Source organism: Cupressus sempervirens, chromosome 5 (genome assembly GCF_028749045.1).
Source record: "Cupressus sempervirens isolate cs-2001-9-10 chromosome 5, ASM2874904v1, whole genome shotgun sequence".
Classification (NCBI taxonomy): Eukaryota; Viridiplantae; Streptophyta; class Pinopsida; order Cupressales; family Cupressaceae; genus Cupressus; species Cupressus sempervirens.
In genome coordinates, this window is record NC_143122.1 from 1,018,892,512 (window position 1) to 1,018,918,438 (window position 25,927).

Below are 25,927 nucleotides of genomic sequence, written 5' to 3' on the forward strand. Positions count from 1 at the left end.
AGAATTGATTAGCATTGCGCTCTGCCAGTAGTTTCTTAACGTGGGGACCTCTGCGCCTTTTTACACGAACTCTTACCTCGTCTACATGCTGCTACCATGGGGTCTTTCTTTGATACTCAACCAAACGAGATCGTCTTCAAACTCCTATTTGGGATTATTATGACCAGATCACTCTGGCTAATAGTAAGTTTCACTATAGAAGGGTCCAAGATGCTTTCTTTGGACATTTCCGGTACTTGTTTGACAAGCAGTTATGTATCGAAAGAGTACCAAATGCAGCCTGGGAGAAGGTAAATCAACACGGTTGTATCTTTCTTCAATTTTCGACTTTTACCTACTTTAGAGTTGGATACTTTAAGGGAGAACCATATACCTTACCTAGGTATGCTACAGATAAAATCATCTTGATGGAGCTAGCCTGACAGCTCATGGATGTGCACTGTGATCAGCATACTATGCACAGGCCTGGTTTCAGTATTACTTCAGCAAAATGCTTTGTGATTGCTAATTATTCAATCATTTATGTGCCCAAAGCAAAGAATATGGAAGTAGAGTTGCAGCTGATTACTTTGAAGAGGTTCAAAGCCAAATTCGACTTTGACTATCGAGAAATGAATTCTCAAATAAAAAGGGCATTCACACATGTCCATCGCATTGACGATATCTGAATTGACATGAGAATAGAGCTGGACATAATGAAGATGGACTACTGTAGATTAACTTTTCAGTAGATAATCAATCTTGACATGTTGGAGATTCCTTCAGATTTCCAAGTTGAAGATGATGGCAACATCCTTGATTTGGAATTCCATTAAGCCGGTTTTGATAAAAGGTGCCCTTTTCCTATTCAGTGGCAGCAAAAGGAGGAAACATCTATCTTAGATGGATTTGAAACTATTTTGGCAAACACCAACAAATGGCTGAAAATCAAAGGCCTAAAGAGAGTTAGTCCTAAGTTGGTTTTGGATTGCAGAAGCTTTGGCCCTCTTGGCAGGAAGTCACAGCTGGAAATTACAGGGAAAGATGGTGCTTCCTCTTCTGATGCAAAGGGTTCCCTTAAATTCAAGTTAAAGGGCGGAAAGAGTTCTAAGTCATCTCAGATCTTTGAACCGGTTCAAGAAGTAGAGGAAGAGTCAGAAGAGGAATTGGAGACAGAATCAGATGAAGAAGCTAAGGAGGAAGAAGGGGATGTCATGATCATATATCTCCCAAGGCCTACACAATCTCATGCACCATCCATGCATGAAGAGCCTTTTCTAGATGAAGTAGATGATGATGTAGATTCATTCTCTACTATTTTCACACCTTCTATTCCAATTTCGAAAGTCAATACAATGGCTCTTCCTATTTCTTATGCCGCTCCTTAGCGGCTAATGATCAATATGAGCATTTGGGCAGCGTGTTTGAAGATTTTCCAACTCTTACAAGTGGTCAAGTTTCCCAACTTGATACATCTTTAACAAGTTTTGAGCTTCTCATGATGGAGTCATCTCATCATGCTCCTATAAATTCAGTTGTGCAGACTAAATCTTGTTCAGTCACGACGGAGATACAATCACGATCAATGTCAATGCTCTCCACTGTACTTGCTTCCACAGAAGAAAGTTTCAGCTTGCCTACATGGTTCAACAAGATTACAACAAAGAGAAGAAAAGTGGTTATACCTCCGAATAATCTCCCTGTTAAGAAAACCAAATCTAAATCTTTGAAAGATAAGATTGTTTCAAGGATTTTGGTTGATTCAGAGAAAACCAAATTTGTAGAAGTTGCTGAGCCACTGGTGGATAAGCCTACTGAAGAACTCACCCATTTTGATTACAAGTTCACCAAGGTTGAAATCAGGAAACAAAAATGTTTGAGTTGTTTATAAGATGCTTACGATGCATTAGCAAATGTATCAAAAAACAATCATGAATTGTGGGAGAAGAAGAATCAACTCAAACAAGAAGTTACTCATTTGAACGAAGTCATCCAATGACAATCTTCTCAGAGTGCAGTTGTTATGTCTTAGACATCCAAGGAGAGAAAGTTGATTGAAGCTGCCAAGTCTTGGATAGGAGAAATCATCATTGAGGGAGTTCAAGCCATCACAGAGACTATTGCAGTTCTTAATCATGTTAAAGAGATGAATGAAATGGAGCAAAATTTGATTTCATCTTTGACCTGAGAAGTAGATGGTTTGAAGGAGATTCTTAACGTCTGGGATGAAATTGCCATATTTGATTTAGATACTATGGTCTCATGTGACATCCTTCCATCATATGAAATGTTTTTGAGATGTCAAGGACTCATGAGTTACAAAGAGGAAACATTGAGGAAGCTGATTTCAAAGTTGCAGGCAGCCCTTGGAGATTGACAAGCGGTAGAAACAATAGTACCTTGTGATTTGGAACAAATGGGATGTCAGGTTCTTGATGAACATGATAATCTAATTGCAGTTGAGAGGGCAAGTTTAGAATATACAATCAGGATCAATGCTGATTCGGATTCTGAAGATTTTGGTTCTCACACGATGAACAAGTTTGTCCTGTATAAATCCTCGACAAAGCACTTGCCAAATTCTCTGGCAAAAAATCCTCAGCAAAGCACGCAATGAACAAATTTCTCTTGAATAAATCCTCGACAAAGCACTTGTTAGATTCTCTGGCAACAAATTCCAAGGTCGTGCAATCAGCATATGTAGATGTAGAGAGAATAGACATCATATCAAAGGCAATGGAGATTGTTGATCTCCCTACAATTCGTGATATCATCATCAAGTTCAAGGAACTGAGAAACAATATTTAGGATTGTTGTTTTTGTTTTTATTTTTGTTTGTAGGTCCAAGAGGATGCATTACATGAAAACATGTAATTACATGTAATGCGAGTTACATGTGTATGAAAAGATGTAATGCGAGTTACATGTGCAGTTGCATGTAACCCTATATTTTCTCTTTTAGTTAGACTAAGTCAAGTTGGTTAAGTTGCTCCACTTTTTCCTCCATCTTTTTCTCAACTCCTGTGCCTATATAAAGGAGTGCCCTCTCATTGTAAAAATCATCTTTTATTGTATGCAAGAGAGCTCCAAAGAAATTGTGCTAGCAGAACTTTGTTTGTGTAGCACTATTTTGAGAGAAAAGTGAATACAAAGGAGCATTTGAGACTTAACTTTGATTAAGTAAGATTGTTACTTGTGTGGATTATAAGCTTTGTCTATAATTTGTTTAAGTTATCTTTGAATAATGTTATCTTGTGTTCTTGGTAATTGAATAGAAAAGAGTTAAGAAGCAATTGGAGCTAGAGCTATGACCAGGAGCAATTGTGGAAATATATAGCTAGAAGCTTTGTCTGTAGCTTATATTTCTTTCTTAATTCGTAAAATAGTTATCTTTACTTTTAAGAGTATGTGCCTTAATAGTAAAGCTTTTTCATATAGAAGTACGACTGGAGTTAGAGCCAAACCGGTACATCTTCAGCTAGCCTTTGAGTTAGTATAGGTTAATCAGTATCACTATTTCCAACTCTTGATAGAAGTGTAGTTAGAGATTTCACCTTTCCCATTACTCGCTCCATGAGTAAGTGGATTCTTTCTTCAAAGTTAAAAAGAAAGAATATTGGTGACACCCTTTTTACAAAATCTCTTGACTTCTTGCTTACCTTGAGTTGATCCAAGGAACGATGAGAAGGGGGAGCCTTCCCTTTAAGGTAGGAGAGACTTTGTCTCACACACTGTGGCTGGTTATCCTATTTTGTGACCGGACTTATACCTAAAACTATCAGTTGCAAAATATCCACCCAACAAGTTCTACAATCTTTAGTGTTATGAGAGGTACTTTTATAAACTTCACACCACATACTTGATTCTTGCCCGGTTTTCTTTACGCCCCATGTCTTCTTTGCTAGTGAATTTGGAGATGGCTCCTTATCTGTTTGTTTCTCCATTGGCTTATTACCTTCACCTTTCCATTTGTTGTTCATTGGATTTTCCCTCCTCCCTTTTTGTTTGAACTTCTCAAATTTGTAATCATATTTGAAAGCACTAGACAATATTTCTATATTCAAGAAATCCATTTCAATTTGAATGTATCTATCCACTCTTATAGTTCAGAACTCAATGTTTTTCTGAGTCTTTGATCCCAAGCTTTGGAGAGAGAGCATGAAATGTGTTTGTGTACAATTGAACTGATTGGTCTTTCTTCTATTGAAGTAATTGCCATTGCATATATTTCTTTCATAGGTATCCTTAAGGTAAAATTCTTGTTTTATGTGCTCTACAATTCTTCCCATGTCAGTTTTCATCAAATATCACAGAAAATTCATGTCCATCCTGAACTTCTTGGGTTTCTTTTGTTGTCAAGTGAACCTCCCATGCCAACTTCGCATGATGCTCATCTTTGAGGAGGGCGAAGGTTATCTTTTCAATATTTGAGAAATATTAACACAAAAGTACCTCTCCAATTTGGAGAACCAGTCATCAACAACATTTGCATCAATTTTCCCTTGAAAAGTTGGAATATCAAAATTTACCTGCACCTTGAATGGGGTTTGCCCGCCAAATGTTTAATTTCTTGAACTGGCCTGCGACTCTCATTTATCAAACATCCATGACTGTATCGTTTCTTTATGTTGTTTATTAATGACTCTTCCACTAGTGTTTTGAAGGATTTATTCATCCCCTTAGGTTGTTGTTTTGTGATCTGCAACTGTGTGCGTCTCAAAGGAAGATAATCTGAGAGATCTCTTGTGCCCAATCCCAACCTTTGATAAGATGACCACATACGATAGGACATACAAGAGCGAATAAGCTCTGATACCATTGATCTGAATTAAGAATTCAGATTACAATACCTAGTTGAGAACTTGTGATATTGTGATTTAATTGAAACCAATTAAAATACAACAATAGATGTTTTTGCAAGCCAAAAGTGATCCATTCAATTCGAAAATAGAGTTTATACATGTTTGATGGATCCCAAGGATCACCACTATCCCTTGGAAATGAAAATTAAAAGTCCACAATCTAATTAATCACAAAATAAACTCTAATAACTATAAAAAACTACAAAAATCTATATTAAAAATTAAGTCTACTTGTAGAAGTCATAACTTTCTACTCGTAACTTGAAATCACAAACCATCAATTTTTTTGGAAAGATCTTCATTCAGTGGCTAAAGGTTTAAGCATACTTACACCTTCTTGGCACTGCCGAAGCCCACAAATGCCCTAGAGGCATTTGAAAATGCGAAATACTAGAACATAGAAAATACCAAAATAATAGCTTTCAGTATTTTCCCATTTTTGCTTGTGTCAACATCCTCTGCATCTTCTTGGACCGTGTTTTGATCACCAAACACTCACTTTTAGGCCACAAAACCTAAGGCTCTCTCAAACTTGCCTCTCCAATGACTTCCTCACACAACCACTGATTTCAACACCTTTCTCATAACATGTCTAGACACATTCTAACATAATATGTTGTCCTTATGAAAATAAATCTCTTAAACCAATATGTGACACCATGAATACACTATGTTCATTCAACAATTCCTTACCCTAGGGTATCTCCTTTGCATACCTTAGATCTTTCCTGCACACGAATGGTTCGAAGCACTTATAAAACATGTAGTTAGATCCATTCTACAAGTTACAATGGATAGAAAAAGTGGAATGGATCAAACCCTCATTTATAGCCTCATTTCAATGCAAAATTGTCACCTACAACAATATTCTTTGATTAGACAAGAAATGAATTGATTGTTTTAATAATCTTCCGAGTCAAAGCCAAATGAAGCTTAGAAGTTAGAACATTAACCTTACTTGTTCAATGCTATATCAATCTCAGATGGCCAAAGAAAGGGTGTACAATATGATCAATTTGTCAAAAGTTTGCAAGAAATCATGTGATCTTTATTGCAAAATTTTTTTTTTTGTTTTACAATCCAATTTACCCCATCCATATTTTGGGTGTGTATGCAAATATCTAACCACACTCCAATCCTTACAACCGACACCAACTACCCAAACTGATATTTGAATCAAAACTCTTTTGCAATAATTTGTCAAGCAACTTTGAAAAGTTGCTCAACAAATTTATTTGCATTTTTGCAATCATTTGACATTTTGTCCTTCCTACTATCCTACAACCCCAAAACCATTGCATTTTGTTTATTCATGTCAAAAATGACTATAACACCAATTCTCACTTGGTTTCACACATTTTGATGCAATAGACCATTTTTCTTTTTTTGACAACTTTTGGCATAATTGGTGAAATATCTCAAACCGGATATTTGTTGATTTCCTTCCCAGATAAAATTCAGAACACATATATGCGAAGTTGTATAGTAAAAACCAATAATATAAATCCTAGGAAATATGCCCAGTAGTTGTATGCTTAGTTGTTTCCTCAAAACCAATATTCAGAACTTAAACCATAGGTAGATGTATTATGAACAGCAATAGGAAAAAACAACAAATACTTCAATAGATATAAACCCGTCTTTTCAAAATAATATTCAAGAATTCGAGCATTTGGAATGTGTTACAAACCAACAACACAAAACCAATAAACTCTCATAAAAACTCCTTAAAATAGCGTTATTGCATTATACAACAGCAATACAATAACTGGCTTCCAAAATCCAATCCTAAATACAGCTTTACAATCAAATTGGAAAACTTAAGAGAAGAACCTGTAAACACATGCGAGACACCTGATGTGACATCTCCAAGGACAATGAGTATGCATCCACTATCTGCCGGCACAAGGGGCTACGTCCTCATACTAGCTGAACGCTGAAGCTTTCCAAACACTCACAAGAGAGAACTGAAATCTGAAATAATAAATCAAGCATCTCTAGGAATGAGTCGCTTTCCGTTTTTAATACACAAACTAAGACTCTACGACTCCCCTCTGACTTTCGTCCTATTCCCTTGTGACTCTTCAACTTCCCTCTGGCATTTCATCTTATTCCTCGACCTTTTGCCCTCTTTATAACATTAAATTGACCTTTTAATAATTTGAGTCAAAGCTCTCCCTGTCAATTTTAACATTATATATGATAAGACTTCAATATTTCTAATGTTCCCTCAAAATTGCTCATCCTCAAGCAATTAGTACTAGGATCCCATATGTAACGACAAGTAGACCTATAGACAAAACTGAAAGCAAATCCAGTCACATTGCGAAGCAAGGTGTCACTCTGCAACTCATCCATCAACCCGATCCCTGGGTCCCATATAAAACTATGAAATATCACTGCACCTATAAACTATACAACTTTTCTTATCCTCACATCCAATCTCAAACTAAGTATAGGTGTAACCAAATCCTCAATAAGCCATAGATATATGCTATCAACACCTGGATCCCAAACCTTGTTGTCATAACCAGCCGATATGATAAGGTTGAAATGTATCCATGAACTATGCGTAGCCTAGTAGATGGTGACAACCCAACCTAAATAGATGATGTAATAAACAAGCCACTCAAAATTCGAAGGTAAAACCTTGGGTGCAACAAATACCATACTATCATCTTCGATTTGGAGAACCTCCGAGTACATAGGTACTATGAATAAGAATGGAGTTGAAAGAGCATTCCCTATGATCAACACATAATGTTACACCAAAAACTATCCAAAGGTTGATGTATATAATCCAACCGACTCCTGTATGGTGTGAAATCAGAAACCCTATGTGTGTTGATCCAATGATTAACCGTAGTCAAATCATCACTCCCATCCTGTGACCAGGCTTTGCCATTAAGAACTGTAGTTTGATCGGAATCTCTTAAGTCAAGATCATCCTCTTCCTGGAGTGCAAGAGGAACTCTCTCCTCTACCTTAAAAAGTGGGTTATCGGAAATTCAAACAGCATCTACCTCAAATAGAGAGTTGTATATAAGTTAAATGCGTTTTAAAGTTTTGGAACTTGCTCTCTTGGGGCAACTATCCAAAGCATATGTTTGCTGAATGCTATCAAGTTCATCAATTACATCTAGGAAAAATTCCTGCCTCTCTTTATCCTCTTGTTCCTGAGAGTGATTCATGATCCTAATCTGATTTTCTGAATCCGAAAGCGAAAACCGAGTATCATTTAATGCCTCCTGGGTTTCCTTAAGCTCTCTATTAATCTCCTTAATCTAATTCTTGTCTTTATTCAGCTGATCAACATGTGTTTCAGCAACATTAAAAATGTTATCCCTGTTGGAAAGTAAATACAAATATTTTGATTTCATAGTTTCAAGAGTTGTTTTGATCACTTGCATTATCAGAAACAAGTCATTCTTCTTCCACTCCATTTTGAACCTGCCTGTAGAGATCCTCAACCATCTTGTGAGTGTTGTCATAACGTACCAGAGATGCCACAACTCTACCCTCATTAACCTTCAATTGGTTCTTTAAGGTATGCATTTCATTATTGTCATGTTGAAGCGGCTCATCATCTTGCGGTGTCACCTTAGGTTGTTCCTCTAAATTCATGTCATGAACATTGGGAATATATGGTTCATCACCTCTCTCAGAATCATAGGTATTCTTTTCCAGGTTCTCTTGATCTGTATGCAAAGGCCAAAGTGTTGCCATGTTATCATTTGCATATAAGGATTCATCATACAGGGACTTTGACCTGTTGTTACCTTGCGTGCTACCATCCTCATCAATTTGCCTATCAAAGCTAACCTCCAAATCACCGACAAAAAAACTTGAACCCTGTCTAACAAAGTTTGCGTGATCACGAGAAGGTTACAATTTAAGGGTGGTCGACTGTTCTTCTTTCTCAAGATCATCTATTAAATGATTTTGGTGTGCTGGAAATACTTCATACAAAATTTTGCACTGGTCTTTTTCAAGAAGATCCTGAACCAAATCAAAGTACCTTCTTTTTGCCATATCCGTCTTCTTTTGCTGCTCTAGATGAAGATCCAAATAATCATTGAACGGCAAGTTATTCTAAACTCGAGTATGAAGTTTCTAATACTCTTTGTAAATGTTCAGTATTTCTATTCTTATATCTACTGATTGGGGCACCCACGGTCCAGAATATTCAACTCTTTCTTCAAGATTGCTAACACTCGTGAAGGGTCGCCTATTGATTGTTCTTGTTTTAGGCCGTGCAAAGATAACATAAGAGGTTGCCACTACAGCAGAACCATGCTTCTTGAGTGTCCCATCTACACTTTTATTATGTTGATGATTCAGCATGTTGCCTGAAATGGGCAATATCTCGATCGCATTCCTTTGACATGTTTCCCCACCTATTTTGAGCACTTCTTTAGTTAGGTAATGAAAACATGAATGTGGGAATTTGTGACTTAAACCAAGTTGTTTAGCTGTTTGAAGGCAACAAGGATTACATTACAGATATAAACTATTGTCACTTAACAATAATATCGTCAAGCTCAGCTCTCACAAATTGCAGCTTCCAGAATATAAGAAATCTCTTTGAGCAATATTCAGTTCTTCCACAACTATCTAACTTTTTGTTGATTTCCAAGTCTTTACCAATCCGCAATCAGTAACTTTTGCCCACTGGGTATGTAATACTAAATGTGTTGATGATAAAACTAATGCCACCCAGAACAACATAAATCATGCATAGTTACAATAACTACAAGAGCGGAATACTTTTTTTTTTGTAGTTATTGTCTTCGCCAACCAGGAATACAGTTGACATTTAAGGTGTTGTCACATTCCTATGAATGGATGTTTCTAATCACAAGATGATTTAGAAGTCTCTTACATTAAGATTGGCATGTATTGTCGTCCATGTGTTATCCTCTAAAAAGCTTCCTCCAAGGAAATGGATAGATATCACCACTAGAATTGGAAATGACTTCCAGATTTTAATCCACTAATACATATCATGTCGTTTGCTCTACCTTCACCTTTCCAGAGAAAACATCGATGAATTATAATGTCTCTAATATATGTAGGGGGTGATTAAATATGTGGGCCAGTATATAAGCAACTGCTACGCCAATTCTTAATACTATCGTAATCCTTCAATATGCCTAAACTCGAGTCAATGTTGCAAAGGTAAGTTGAGTTCTAATCGCCACCTGTAAACTTCTTTCCACTATGTAATACCAGTCCTCTTAAAATTTATACTCTGTCAGATATAAAGTGGGGGTCGTGACATGTATTCCCTACCCATGATGAAGTAACTTGAGTCATTCTTTAGAGCACCTCAACAAAAGTTTAATGACAAGTTGCTTATTGGTTACTTTTCACTCCTATGGACCCCCATACCGCAGACAACTGCTTGAAAAAGTGAATCGTGGCTTTTTATTAAAACTTCTGGATTATTCACCACTCCATCCAAACAAATGGGCGCAATAACTCTTTATAATTTGTAATGGCTCTGCATATTGGATTTATTTGTGTGCAAGCTATTACAACATTGGCATGTCAATATTCAAGAGGATTGCCAAAACCTGAGTTATGGAGATTTATTCGAACAATATTTCCCACCCTGCTTCGACTGTCGGAGTCCTACGTTAAACTTGATAGATGCTAACCTCTGCCGATAGATAGAAGCAGGCGTTGTACAGACCTTCTATCATTCCTTGGGCAATGTCGAGCCTTAGTTGTGATAGTCAATCTCGTGAAAAGCCTGATCTTCCTCATGTATCGTCCTCCCACAAATCAACCTTATCCTTCAGCTATCGTGCCTATCATAGAATTGTGACTCCAGCTTCAACACGATGTAGTTGGAATATAATACTTGTTATGTTTAGTACTTGTTAAACTTGTCGGGTTGGGTAGTTAGGTGGCGAGGAAATGCGTCGGTTGGCTTCCAACTGACCGACCCATCTATAAATATTTGGAACATTGGTAATGTACATGTGTGGTTTTTGGTATCAATAAAGAAAGATCATTTCCTTGCCTAACATTACTATAGTAAGAATAGTATCTGCGAGGTTTTACTTCTTGTGTACAAATTGAACTGTCCTATATGGTTAGCATAGTTATTTATTTTGAGATCTGGTTGGTAATTCCACTTTACATTTTCGGCGCTGTTGCCAGGGAACGAACCTGGGTCACCCACGTGACAGGCGAGAATACTCACCACTATGATGGATTATGAATAATTATTTAATCAACTATATAAACCAGAATTACTAATGTAAATCTTATGACTTCAGCAACTATATATATGTGATGAGAATATACACACGCGCGCGCACTATTGTAACTAATATTAATACTAAGTATATATATTAGACCATATATATTGACCCTTTATTTCTAATGGCATTCTGATATAATAATATATAGACAAGTATTGATTTCTAAATAAATTACATCATATCCATATGCCATCAAAAGATGCTTCCCAGCAATAAAGTATGATTTATTTTCCATTCTAACCTCACTCTTTTGATGAGTATCAAATATATTTTCTAATCTTAAATCTTTCAATGCTTCCTAGCATTGTAATATGATTTACTTCACATGATGAACAGAAGTGGTATATGTATTCCTTTCCATACCTCAATATTATATTATAATGTCTAATTTCCATAATATACCCTTGCACATTGAAAGGGTTGCATCTATTCATTCTTGATAAGGCACATCATTTCTCCATCATCCCTATTCATAAAAGAATTGATTAGTTTAAATTGATCACAGCATACTTCGGCCTTTCTAATTGATGGTGAAGTCGATAATATGTTTTGATAGACTCTTGCAAATATGGTGTTCATGATATCTCCTCCTGTCAGCTTGTCCCTCAATCCCGTTTTGACCATTTTCTGTCATTAAATTTGGATGATATGTTGATACCAGCAATTGATTGGAGTAGCAACGATATGTAGTGACAAATGATTATATGTCATAATAGATCTTACTCTTTTTTTGTCCATTGTTATCCTCATTGCTGTTCATTCACTCAATCAATACCTTAGTATTTGTAATCAATATACAAATCGCTGTTGGTATTTATCATGCCAATTAATCTTATTCTTAGTTTGTTAATCAGGAAGTCGCTGTTTTTGTTGTTAATATGTATTATTCCTTGATCTTGATGTTAGCTATTTACCACGAAGCTGCTGTCTAATTAATGACTATCACTAGTTTTTTATTAGGGGAGTCACTATTTTTCTCATAAACATTTATTCCTCATCAATGTTGATGTTTAACTATTGACCACGATGCTTTTGCCTAATTAGTTACCATCAATTCCTCATGACTTATTCTCTCCACCTCATCGCATGAACCCAAAACTGATATCTTTCCTTGCTTCAATTTGGTTCTTACTAAGGAATCGACAAAACCGTTAAGAGAAACCGTATCTAAACATCTTGGAAGTCATATTACGATGCTTAACATATTCCATACTTGGTCTCTTGATAAGACATCTGACTTATATATTTTAACAATTTTGTCTCTCTAGGACTTTACAAAATTGTATTACTAGATTGCCACGATGGTAAATGGATGGGAACATCATAATTAGGGTTTCAAATAGGGACATAACATCTTTCTTTTTCTCTCTTTCAAATGAAGTTCTCTTCTCCCTTTTATATCGTGTTTGAGGAAGTCGCAACTTTTCATTTCATTCCTTTTGACCATTAATTTAACTAAATTTTGATTATGTTATATTTCAATTTTATTCTTTTACATTTTATTTTAAAATTGTTGTTTAATAGTAAATCCTATTTCAGGAAGGGAAGATTAGATGGTCACAATCAGTTGATAGTATTTTCTTTTGGAAGGGTACTCCCTTAAGCACTTGTATAGCTCCACATCTTGGTGTTTAGAATAGCTATAGAGTGCTCTTAGCGACCTATTGAGCCTTTGTGGGTGAAGGCTATGAAGGTGGTGGCTTTGAAGAGCAACGAGGGTGTCTCCTTGATAATTATTGTTTCGATTAGTGGTAGCATGTATGCTTGCAAGCTTTTACTATCCTGATCTAGGGTTTTTTGGAATTTCGGAGCTCAAAAGTTTAGGATTCTTCAAATTTTTGTATACGGTTTCCTCAAAATACAAGATACCCCTTTACGAACATAATTTCTTTATATATGTATACATAAAAGAAACTACAAATAAAATTTTACATTACATGTTATGAGAAATCGATGTTGTAATTGTAAACAAAGGAGATAAAAGCTCCTTATATAGATATACAAAGATGATGTTTCTAAAAGAAACAGCCTTGAGTTGATACCGGAAATAGAAACTACCTAATAAACTAAAGATTGAGATGACCATTTAAGAAATATTATATTATTCTCATATCCTCCCTTAATGGGCATTGTCTAACTGTTGTCTTTTGGTCACAAATTCTTCAAAGCATTTTGCTGTTGCTGAGACCCTCCCTAGATCTACAAAATGTTAATGACCAAGAAGCCATACCCAAAAAAACCAGAAAAGAGTTCCCCCTTCTTTAGAAGGCTCTGCAGCAAGAGACAAGAGCCTGCCACTAACTCCAGCACTGAGATGAGTCTGCTACTAACCCTCAAAGAATCAGAAAAACATTTGACCAGAAATCATCACAAAACATCCAAAGTGATGTTGGATAATGAAGTTGCTCTTCCTTGGAGGTAGAGACAAACATTGAGAATAACCAACATGACTTTGAGGAAAAATCGACAAACCTTCCAAACTTTGTAGATGAGTATCATGTCTCAAAACAGGACGCAAAACGCCATAATCTTGTAGGAGAAAAATTGACAAAAAACCCAACACAATTTTTGAGCTGAACATTTGATCAAAACCTAGCATGATTTTTGACGTGAAAAATCAATCAAAACCAAATAAAATCCGAGACAAATAATAGAATACAAAACTTCGTTTTTGAAGAAAAACGATAAATAGATTACTTAATTGATATCATAGTAACAAGAATCGCCATGAAATCGCCTGAATCGTTGGTTTGGCAATTCGATTCATGTTTCCTGATTTTTTTGGAACTGGTGAATCAATTGAGTGATTTCATTTCATGAATCGCCAATTCATGCGATTCATGCAAAAAATTGGCCACAAAAGTAGGGAGAAAGTCAAGTCAAATTTTAATAAAAACACATCTTTCTTAAATTTTTTTTGCCTTTCCTCTTTGTTTTAACCCTAAAGGGTCTTCTAATTGTTTAGCATGAGTAGAAGAGAGGAAAAGTGTGAGAGAAGAAGAGAAAAGAAAAGGCATAGGTTTGCAAACAGCAAGAAGGAAGAGGACCAAAAAACGATACATTTATAGATACTAATAGACATACGTTTCATGAATCTTGATCCTTCCTCTTACATACATTTATGTTTTGATGTCTTATGGATCTTCATTTTACATACATTCTATGATTTGACTCATTATCCTATGATTTCTATTTACTTCAGCTACAATTTACATTTTACATGTAACGTAGTTACATATGTAATGGATTTATCATTTATGTTCCATGTTTATGTATGTTAGCTTCTATTTGATGATGTTATAGTGTGTTTAAGTTATATTCAATAAAAGGTACATGAAATAAGTTTTAAATTGTTAAAATCTCTAAATTTGCCAATTCGATTCCGATTTATGGCTGATTCGCGATTCGATTTGGCCTTGCCAATTCTGATTCTCGTTACTTTGACTGATACAGTCTACAAAAATATGGAAATTTTACTCTGGGAAATGAGTATTGGAATGATACAAATTGAACTTGGGATGATATAAATTATGCTTGTAAAAATCTGCATTCACAAGATATTTTACATCATGAAATAGTGCATTCACAATGTGTTCCTTGTGGCTTGGGAAAAAAATAAAAAATGTGCCTAATGATGCTATAATTGAAATATAAATCATACTTCTACCATTATCATTCTTAGGAATGGAGTCAGAACAGACGTCTTCTGATAATTGGAAATGTAATACAAACAAAATAATGAGTTTTCAGAACCCTCTAGTGTTGATCACTGTTTTCAATTCCCACTTGGTTGTGGAAGGTCAGATCCAAAAGATAATGCATAGCACTTCAATTGGAAATAACAAGTTGTGATCCACGACAATAAGGAGTTGGATAACCAAGTTAAGATTGCCAATAAATGATCACTTACATATCCAAAATGTGTACATTGATAATATGGTGTTCATTCCACAATGTCAAGAAGATCTTGAATTGAGTATCACAGATTCATCTGGACTTTAATTAAAAAGAGGAACTACAGGTTTTTCTTAAGAAGTGATGGATCATTTTAAGATAAGAATGATTCAGGAAAACTGGCACTTTCAATTTCAACAGGAATCAGCTAGCTGCCTTCACAAAGTTGGGTATTGTCATAAGGGATCCATAACGTTTGTATCAACTTAGCCACTAATATCCTATAAAATGAAATGTTTGCTACTATTACTCTGCTTTCTCACAAAAAGGAATCATTTGGCTCAGGATTTCCTACACTTGTTCAAAAAGATACTAGATACTAAGAACATTTGAAACTAATATTGGCTTTACAATTCAACAATGACGAGCTTAAAAAAATAACATATTGAAACTAATACTGGCTTTACAATTTAAAATACTGAACTTGAAAAAAACTGAGTTGACTCCCAAACTCATGTTCAAAAGATAGGAGCATCTTTTCTAAACCATAATAATCTTACCACTGGTTTACCCAAGTCTTCTGCTTGTCGCACTGCTTCAACAAGAGGTCGATTGGCCTTTGTGTACAAGCTCGTAACTAGTCCATCTTGTCCTGCACGTGCTGTTCGGCCCACTCTATGCAAAAAGTCTACAGCTGAAGTTGCAAATTCTGCCTAAGAATCACAAGAGTACCAATCAGATATACTTGATAAAATAGAAAACTAACCCTTTTTTTTTGTCAAGAAAGATGGACATGTTTTGGAAAACAGACTAAAAGATCTCAAAACATGACAAGAGATTAACAGTTCCACTATCGTCTTTTCTTGCTAATCATCTGGAGTTTCATTTTATTTTGTTTTTGTGAAAATTATTAAATCTCATTCAACCATCCTATGAGATCAAAATCATAGGCTGACAAATTTCATACTTCATTAGTATTTGACATTCATCCACAAGAGCAAAACCTTCTGTTACCCAACTGTCCACTGAAGTTGTGAACTATCTATCAATACCTAAGATTATACATGAAGAACTGGAGATTAATAAACCTACTTAACCAACCTAACATAGGGAATATGAGTACTTCAATTTACAGAATGATAGGAGTTATTCTTGGTCAAAGAATGAGGAGAATGAATGTGAGAGAAAACATGGGCCAAATGATCAGCCCAAGCCATGGGCAAGGTATGAAATGGATGCCCAATACACCAATATAGTAGAATTAAAATAAGTATAATGAGGAGCGTCAGCATGAAAAGTTGGAGTAAAAGCTTAGTTGAGGACGATCCCCACTGATGTGATTTCTTTGGATTAAGATATTTTGGGGGTCGTACCATTAGCAAAGGAGGAGTTTTTGCTGGCTTCTAGGAACTTGTAAGTCCTTTTTCTTCAACAGTAAGGGGATTTGTGAGGATGCAGTTAAAGCCAGCACACATTTTGCATTTAAAAGAAAGCCTACTTCTATTGAAAAACGCCTAATAAAAATTAGTTGTTAGGAGCAATTTAATGGTCTCAAAAATATGATTTGAATTTGATATAGATTAAATGAACACAATAGAGAAGATCGACACTATAATACCATAACTATTCTGGGAAAAAAATTCCATACAAACCCCACTGCAATGGTAGAGATCTTTATAATGTTAAGACTGAATGTGCTTCCAAATACAATGAGATGATCCCTAACACTGATTTTACAGTAAATAGCTCTTAAAAACTTTCAGGAACATCCTGGCAGCATTTTTCTATGTCCAAAATCAACAATCAATCAACTACCCGAATCCCAAATTAAATACAATTACTAATCAAGAAACCAACAATTGTTTACAAAACCAGGGTTTTGAGAACTCATGTCATCTCACCAGGAGTATCCCAAATGGCTCAGTAACTCCCCTTGGCATGGCACAAATCCCCAAACTCATATGACAATGTAACTCCATTCAAATATGTTACTCATGAGATGCCTTAACATACTGCACAGATTAAATGTAATGGATCCCTTCCAACTCTTACACCAACTAAATATGGTAAAAATTAAAAAACCCACTTATAAATATGACCTCAGTGAAATGTGGTGCCCCATCTCACATGCATGGTTATCTATATTTTAGCAACCTCAAATGTACCTCCCACTGTTTCATACAACATTTCAAGTGCCCTACAAGATTTCATATTCAAATTTACACGAGGGTCAAGTTTACATAATTTTCAAAGTTGCCTAACCAACTATGATATTCCTGATTACTAGGTGAGCTACATGAATGAACAAGATGTTATGCAAGGTGTAAAACACATTTCCAAAAAGCTTTTATCCTTCTGTATTAGCTTTCAAGAAGCCACTTTCCTATCTTTTTTACTACCTTTGCCTTTATATTCTGTAGGAGAAAATTCATCCGTGAACTTATTGCATCTACCAAATATACAAAGATTGGTTTGAGTAAGTCAGGGAAGAAATGACAGATAGACAGTTCGAAAATCTTCCATGATGATTATATTCGCAAGAAAAGGTAGCTTGGACACAATCTATGAAGCAATGAAGTTATCCAGTTCCATGATTTCCATATGGAAATATATGCAAATTGAGGACATGACATGAGTGCTGAGATTCATGAGGTTAGATAATATAAATTGCTTATGAAAGACTATGCCAGCTACAAAATGAGAATTCGTCCCATTCCCACTAGATCAGTGCTCAAGTCTCAAGGCAAGTTTACTTTGGGCCCCTTTTCCTAACAAAGCTTTTATCTTCAAGTGAAGTTCTTAAGGACTTGTTTCAAACAAACTAAATCAATCTGTTGATTCTTGATTTAGTCATGGAGAAAGAGTTGTAAGTTAGGTGTCTCAGCCCCCAAATCCAGGAGAGTATCTTTGTGGACTTTGCACTTAAGAAAGTGCATTTACGTTTCAGATATATTCACTTCATCATCTAAATCTTAATGAGCTTTCTCTTTGGCTATGGTTGTGATCTTTAAAATCCAGATTTACAGTGACTTGTCTACTGATTTGATAATACAATAAGCTCATCTTCAATATATAGTATATTCTTACCTGATTTGTGTTTCTTTCTAACAAATTGCTTTTCTTTTGATCCCCATATCATAAGCACATAAAATATCCTTAAACTACTTTTTTTGTTTGTTTTTTTTTCAAATATTTCACAAAATAGCCATAGAATTAAAATTGTGATAAACTGATTACTTGTTTATAAAAAATATGAAGTTAACAACATATTGAAAATATAGAATAACAAAAAACCCTTGACAATGCTAGGTCAAATGTACTACCACCAATATGTTGTACTATTCTCATCAAATTATGAATGCAAATTTGTGTTACCTAGAGACACATCCCCAGCCTAAAAATCCCCAACCCCATACCAGAAATGCTTCAAGGACTTGAGGACGGCTAGGGGACATCCGCACCCTATCCCCCTTTTATGAAAATTCCCAAGAAACATCCTAGAAACTTGGGGACTTTAGGAAATATTGTTGGGGATGTTTGTATGTCTCGGGGATAGTTGAAGATCCCTTGGGAACACCTTGGAAGTCCCAGGCACAGATGGGCATTCCCGATTTGATAGACAACATCAGCACATATAAAATATTTTTCTTTTTATAAAACATTTACTTTTCTAATTTTACAGTGGGTCTCTCACTCCAAGTTCACCCTAACATGCTTATTAATGTTTGGTAGTTAATTCTTGCTATTTAGGGCCCTCTTATTACTATTTGACAACATTAGGTTAAGAATCATGGAATTAATATTTGTAATGTCCCCATTTTAGTAGTTGACCAAGTGTGTGTGCGTTAGCCTTGTTTTACATGGTCCCGAGGGCTAATGAAGGGTTTAATGGGATCCTGGAGTGTTTTGGCCTAGTCATTTCCAATTTGGGCCAAAACGAAGTTGATTTACTCAGTTTCAGGCATACTTACTATTTTTAGTAAGTCGGCAGGACACAGTGCAGGTCAATTTTGGTGATTGGATTTGATACTCCTCAGTGAGAGCTTTCCGATGAGCTATCACTCGCATTATTCGGAGTCTGATTGCTAATACATTTTAATGCCTGAAGTTTTATTAAAGTAACGTCTGATTTAATTGTAAAATATTAAAGTGTTACTTTAATATTTATTTTATGGGGATGTGTACCCAAGGGAGACATAAGGGGTATTTTAATATATGTTTTATATATTACACATCTTTTATCCCACATTGCCCATATGAGTTGAGCGGACCTTTGGAAATAGAATAAAGGGAAGCATTTGTGGCTTCATTAGACAGGTGGAATATGAGAAGAAATTGGTGTGTGAGTTGCAGCTCCATTCTTGGCATTTGAGGATGTTTATCCTCTTTTGTAACATTCTAGAAATCATTCCCTTGGGGTTTGGCCTTTGGAATTCTTTGTTATCGGCTTCATTATCAGGCAGTTTAGTTGCATTTCCAGCTACAGGCAGATTTGGTATTTTCCTCATATTTTCTTCACTACTTGTCCAACGCTTATGCCGCTTTGAAGGAATGATATTACGAAGGTAGTGGACTGATTGAAGGACAAAGTACTGTAGCAGCACTGTTCATGCAACACTATTCACGCAACACTATTCACGTGGCACTATTCATGCGACACTATTCACGCGGCACTGTAGCAGCAAGTTCGAAAGCATGGGCTGGAGTATTATGTCAATAATGCTGAAGTAATTAGTGAGTTGATAAATCTGCCATGTATTTGGTTTTATGAATTCTGAAAATAACATTTTATTGGCAGCAATTCATTTCCACTTTGCATATTATTGTAGTTTCTTTCTTGTTTATGTTGTATGATACCAATTCCATGCACAAAACACAACAAACAAATAAACATTTGATTTCCAAAGTTATAAGGGGCTTAAAACATCAAACGGAGAAATAAGAGGTTGAATGCAAACTGTTTGACATAATTCCTTTCAGCAATTTGGTTTAGTTTTTTGGGACATTTAGGGGTGCCCATTATAGTGGTATCAGAGCTATAAGTCCTGCCATCCTGTGGAGGTCTTATAGGGAATTTGAAACAACCGGATAGAGGGAAAAGTGTTTGACGAAATGTCAAAACACTAAAATCAGAAATAAATAAATAAAAAACACAGGCTAAGCATTTATGTTTGAGCATGCAACAGGGGCCTTATAATTTTCGCGATACCAGAGCATGACAAAATAGGATTTCAGACTTGCAAAGCAAACAGTCTAGTACATCCATGCAGGTGGACATTGAATCCAGCCATACAAACACAGAGGAGATATTCTTTAATCAGGACAACAATATGGGTGATCGAGATGACAGGAATACAGGATTAGGCGGAGGCGGGAATGCCGGTCCAGATCAGGGGGAGGTAATGTTCAGACAATTACTGGATACATTAGAGCAGGGGCAGTGTATGCAGCAAGAGCAGAATAGGTGAATGGACATGATGTTGCAGCTCATGGCTAGACAGATGGGTGTCAATATTAATCCAAATGATGCCAACAACAGAAACAATAACAATGAGGGAAACAATAACAATGGGGAAAACAATAACCATGGAGGCCAAGGCAACAACAATGATCCTGAGAATAACATTAATGGTAATAATGGACATGGCAACAATGGGAATGAGGCTGATAACTTTAGACACATTGCACGCCCAGCGCAGACTGTGAGCTCAAGACCTCTTCTACCCACTTTCCCACCCAGAGATTCGGTTCAACTAGTAAACGAACCGCAGATTACCGAGTTACAAGATCAGTTCAGGAGGGATTGGGAGGCTAGTGGACCGGAGTTTCAGGCGGATATTTCCCTCAGAGATTATATGGACTTGAGGATGAGACACATGCCTAGAGCAGGAGGGAGGAATCAAAACTTTGAGCTGAGAAAGAAAGTTGGAAAACTTTCTTTACCTTATTATGATGCTTCAGGGAAGATGACTGCACGAGCTTGGGTGCAGAAGGTAGATACATACTTGCAGCTAAATCCTATGCCTGAGGAGGAGGCTATCAAGTATGCGGCTATGCACTTGGATGGCGTTGCACATGAATGGTGGCATCATGGCATGGTGACTTTGGAGCATAATCAAATTACATCCTATGAGGAATTCACCGAAACATTGATTGAGAGATTTGACACTAGGGATCCTGAGTTACATTTCAAGGAGCTAGCACAGTTAAAACAGCCAGGTTCTGTGGATGCTTACATTGCCGAGTTTCAACGCTTGTCTGTACTTGTTACTGATATCTCTCCTAGGAGATTGGTAGTGTTATTTTGTGATGGTCTTGCTGATCCATTACGAGGTTAGGTGAAGGGACATGATCCACTCACCTTAGCTGAAGCAACTAAAAAGGCACGAGATTTAGCCCCTTCGGTATACAAAGGAAAAAATCATTCAACAGATTCTTCCTACCGCAAGGACAAAGACAAAAAACCATTTCAAAAAGAGTATAGCAAACCCAAAGAAGGATCAAAGATTCAAAAGGACTAGACAATGAAACCTTGAATGAACTTCGAAAGAAGAAGCTATGCTTCCATTGTAGAGAGCCTTGGGACTTATCTCATAAATGTTCTCTCAAGGCTAAGGCAAATCAAATGGAGTATTTTTCAGCAGAAGAGTTAGAGTCAGAGGGGGAGGATCAGCACTCCGATTCAGATGAGGGTAACACTATAGAGGAGAGCAGCATTCCTAAGGATGATAGATCGTTGGCACGCTTGACAGGGGCCCAAAAGGAAATCACATTTAAGGTCAGGGGTACTATCCAGGGGCAGAAAGTGATATCTCTTATTGGCACTGGGGTTACACATAACTTCATAGATGCATAGTTGGTAGCCAAGAGAGGGTTACAGATAGAGGAGCATGATGGGTTTAGAGTCATGGTGGCTAACGGTGATAAATTATTATGCACTATCAGGTTTGGAGATGGCTACGAGTTGGAGGATGAGTTCTATGTTGTGGACATGGGAGATTATGATGTCATCCTCGGCATGACATGGATGGCTTCACTAGTTGAGTTCACACTCAACCTAGCGAAATTGGAGATGAGATTCCAGCATGAGGGTAGAACTCTGGTACTTAGAGGACTTTCAGATGGAGGTTGCAGAGTAGTGTCCTTGAGGAGAATGAAGAGACTTTTTCGTCATGATGACATAGAGTGGGCGGCAGAGTGCTACATTATGCCAACTTCACCAGAGCCACAAGAAAAGAGTCATCCACCAGATATCTAGAAGATACTTGATAGACACGCTAAAGTATTTCGTGATATTCCTCATGGGGTTCCTCCTGACAGAGGGATGGAACATGTTATTGAGCTCGAGAAGGGAGCCAAACCAGTTATGATTACTCCCTATCGTCATCCTAAGAAACACAAGGATGAGATAGAGAAGGCGATTAAGGATTTGTTGGAGATGGGGCATATCAGGCCCAGTAAGAGAACCTTTGCTTCAGTAGTAGTATTGGTAAAGAAGAAGGATGGGACGATGCGCATGTGCATCGATTACAGGGCACTGAATAAGAAAACAATTAAAAACAGGTATCCCATTCCTAGGATTGATGAGCTGATTGATGAGTTGCATGGGGCATGCTTCTTCACCAAAATTGATTTGCGATGTGGATACCATCAGATCAGGATGAGAGCAAATGACATTGAGAAAACAGCCTTCCGATGTCACTATGGCCACTTTGAGTTCATGGTTATGCCATTTGGTCTAACCAATGCACCCGCTACATTTCAGAGTTGTATGAACCAGGTATTCAGGAAGCAGCTGAGGAGATTTGTCTTGATCTTCTTTGATGACATCTTGGTCTTCAGTAAGACCTGGGAGGAGCACTTACATCATTTGGAGGAGGTGTTATCTATTCTGGAGAGAGAGTCATTGTATGCCAAGGAATCTAAATGTGAGTTTGGCATGACTGAGCTCCTTTACCTTGGGCATATCATTAGTACAAATGGCGTTCGGGTTAATCCCGAAAAGATTAGAGCTATTATAGAGTGGCCTACTCCCACAAACCTTACACAGCTTAAGGGATTCTTTGGTTTATGTGGTTTTTATAGGAGGTTTGTTAAGGGATTACAGATTGCTACACCCTTGACAGATCTTACCAGGAAAGGAGCCTTCGTGTGGACAGGGGCAGCACAGAGGTGTTTTGAGCATTTCAAGCAGGTAATGTCTTCATGTCCAGTTCTAGCTCTACAGGATTTCATGAAGCCTTTTGAGCTTCATTGTGATGCATCAGGTGATGGGATTGGAGTAGTATTGATGCAGGAGAAGCATCCCATTGCATTCGAGAGTAGGAAGCTCCGAAGAGTTGAGAAGAGTTATTTTGTCTATGACCGGGAGATGTTGGCCATAATGCATGCATTGGCCAAATTTCGATCATATTTGGTAGGTGGACGTTTTGTGATCAAGACTGATCACAACAGTATTAAATACTTCATGAGCTAGCGTGATCTCAATGACCGGCAACAAAAATGGGTGACTAAATTGTAGGCTTATGACTTTGACATAAAGTTTGTCAAAGGTAAGAAAAATGTGGTGGCTGATGCCTTATCTCGGAGACCTCACTTATGTGCTCTGGCAGAGATTTCAGGAGATTGGAGAGATCGGATTATAGCAGAGTATGTCGGAGATGCTTGGGCTTCTGGATTGATTTCAGGTACCATACAGGATGATCACTATGAGGTGATAGATGGATTGATCAGAGTTCAGGACAGGGTTTATTTGATTCCATCATCACATTTGAGAGAGGTGATACTGAAGGCATTTCACGATGCACCCATAGCTGGACATCCGGGGGTCTTCAAGACCTACAGGTAGATCCGAGAGCGGTTTTCATGGAAAGGGCTCAAGGATGATGTTCAGAGGTATGTCAGGGAGTGTGTGGTTTGTCAACAGAATAAGGGAGAGCACACATTTCCTGCAGGTTTATTACAGCCCTTGCCCATTCCTGATAGGAAATGGGAAAGTATTTCGATGGACTTCATCACTGGTTTACCACGAGTGCAGGGAAGGGATTGCATCTATGTGGTGGTGGACCGCTTGACGAAGTTTGCTCACTTCTTTGCTATTCCGTCCACTTACACAGCAGCACAGGTGGCAGATCTTTTCTTTAGAGAGATATTTAGGTTACATGGGCTGCCCAGATTCATTGTTAGCGACCAGAATATTAAGTTTATGAGTGTTTTTTGGCAAGAGTTGTTTAGGTTGTATGGTACAGATCTTACACCCAGCACTAGTTATCATCCACAAACAGATGGGCAAACAGAGATTGTGAATAAATGGGTGGAAGGATATTTGAGGAACTATGTAACTGCACAACAAAAGGCTTGGATCAGATGGTTGCATATGGGAGAGTATTGTTATAACACCACTTATCATATGTCCATCAAGATGACTCCTTTCATGGCACTCTATGGTTATGAAGTACCTAGCTTCATGGATTTAGTTTTGGGGGACAGTAGAGTGCCAAAAGCCAAAAACTTATTGCAGGATAGTCAGGACATCCTGAAAGTGCTCAAAGAGAATATACAATAGGCCCAGAATCAACAGAAATTGTATGCTGATCAGCACCGAATAGAGCGTAGCTTCGAGGTAGGGGATATGGTTTACTTGAGACTACAACCATATAGACAGTCATTGCTCAAGAAGAGCGGAGCTGAAAAGTTGAAACCTAGATTTTATGGTCCCTACAGGGTGATTCGCAAAGTGGGCAAAGTCGCCTATGAGCTTGAGCTTCCAGAGGGCAATCGAGTGCACAATGTGTTTCATGTGTCTAGGCTTAAGAAAGCCATTGGTCAGTGTAGTGCCTTCTGCAGATTTACCCCCTTTGGATGAGGAGGGGAAGCTTGTGTTAGTACTCGAGGCTATTCTGGACACCAGAGAGAGGAAGCTTAGAAACAAAATAGTGAAGGAGTATTTGGTCAGATGGAAAGACTTGCCGGAGGAAGATTCTACATGGGAGAGTGAGCAGGTTATTCAGCAGGCTGGACTGAGATTGCTTGAGGACAAGCAATTTCAAGGGGGGCGGACTGTAATGTCCCCATTTTAGCAGTTGACCAAGTGTGTGTGCGTTAGCCTTGTTCTACATGGTCCCAAGGGCTAACGAAGGGTTTAATGGGATCCTGGAGTGTTTTGGCCTAGTCATTTCCAATTTGGGCCAAAACGAAGTTGATTTACTCAGTTTGAGGCATACTTACTATTTTTAGTAAGTCAGCAGGACATAGTGCAGGTCAATTTTGGTGATTGGATTTGATACTCCTCAGTGAGAGCTTTTCGATGAGCTATCACTCGCATTATTCGGAGTCCGATTGCTAATACATTTTAATGCCTGAAGTTTTATTAAAGTAACGTCTGATTTAATTGTAAAATATTAAAGTGTTACTTTAATATTTATTTTATGGGGATGTGTACCCAAGGGAGACATAAGGGGTATTTTAATATATGTTTTATATATTACACATCTTTTATCCCACATTGCCCATATGAGTTGAGCGGACCCTTGGAAATAGAATAAAAAGAAGCATTTGTGGCTTCATTAGACAGGTGGAATATGAGAAGAAATTGGTGTGTGAGTTGCAGCTCCGTTCTTGGCATTTGAGGACGTTTATCCTCTCTTGTAACATTCTAGACGTCATTCCCTTGGGGTTTGGCCTTTGGAATTCTTTGTTATCGGCTTCATTATCAGGCAGTTTAGTTGCATTTCTAGCTATAGGCAGATTTGATATTTTGCTCATATCTTCTTCACTAATTGTCCGACACTTATGCCGCTTTGAGGGAATGATATTACGAAGGTAGTGAACTGATTGAAGGACAAAGTACTGTAGCAGCACTGTTCATGCGGCAATTCACGCAACACTATTCACGCGGCACTATAGCAGCAAGTTCGAAAG

General features: G+C 37.3%; 1 protein-coding gene across 5 annotated transcripts in view; it reads right to left on the bottom strand.

Moving 5' to 3' along the window:
* The window catches only part of EMB3108 (DEA(D/H)-box RNA helicase family protein), a 242,759-nt gene that overhangs the window by 44,867 nt on the left and 171,965 nt on the right, over positions 1 to 25,927 (bottom strand). For 4 of the 5 annotated variants that reach the window (XM_089833304.1, XM_089833306.1, XM_089833307.1 and 1 more), the window contains exon 6: positions 15,568 to 15,720. In XM_089833304.1, the coding sequence (XP_089689430.1) occupies positions 15,568 to 15,720 (153 nt within the window). The remainder of the gene's footprint in view (positions 1 to 15,567; positions 15,721 to 25,927) is intronic. The other variant, XR_016365147.1, reaches the window with a different exon arrangement.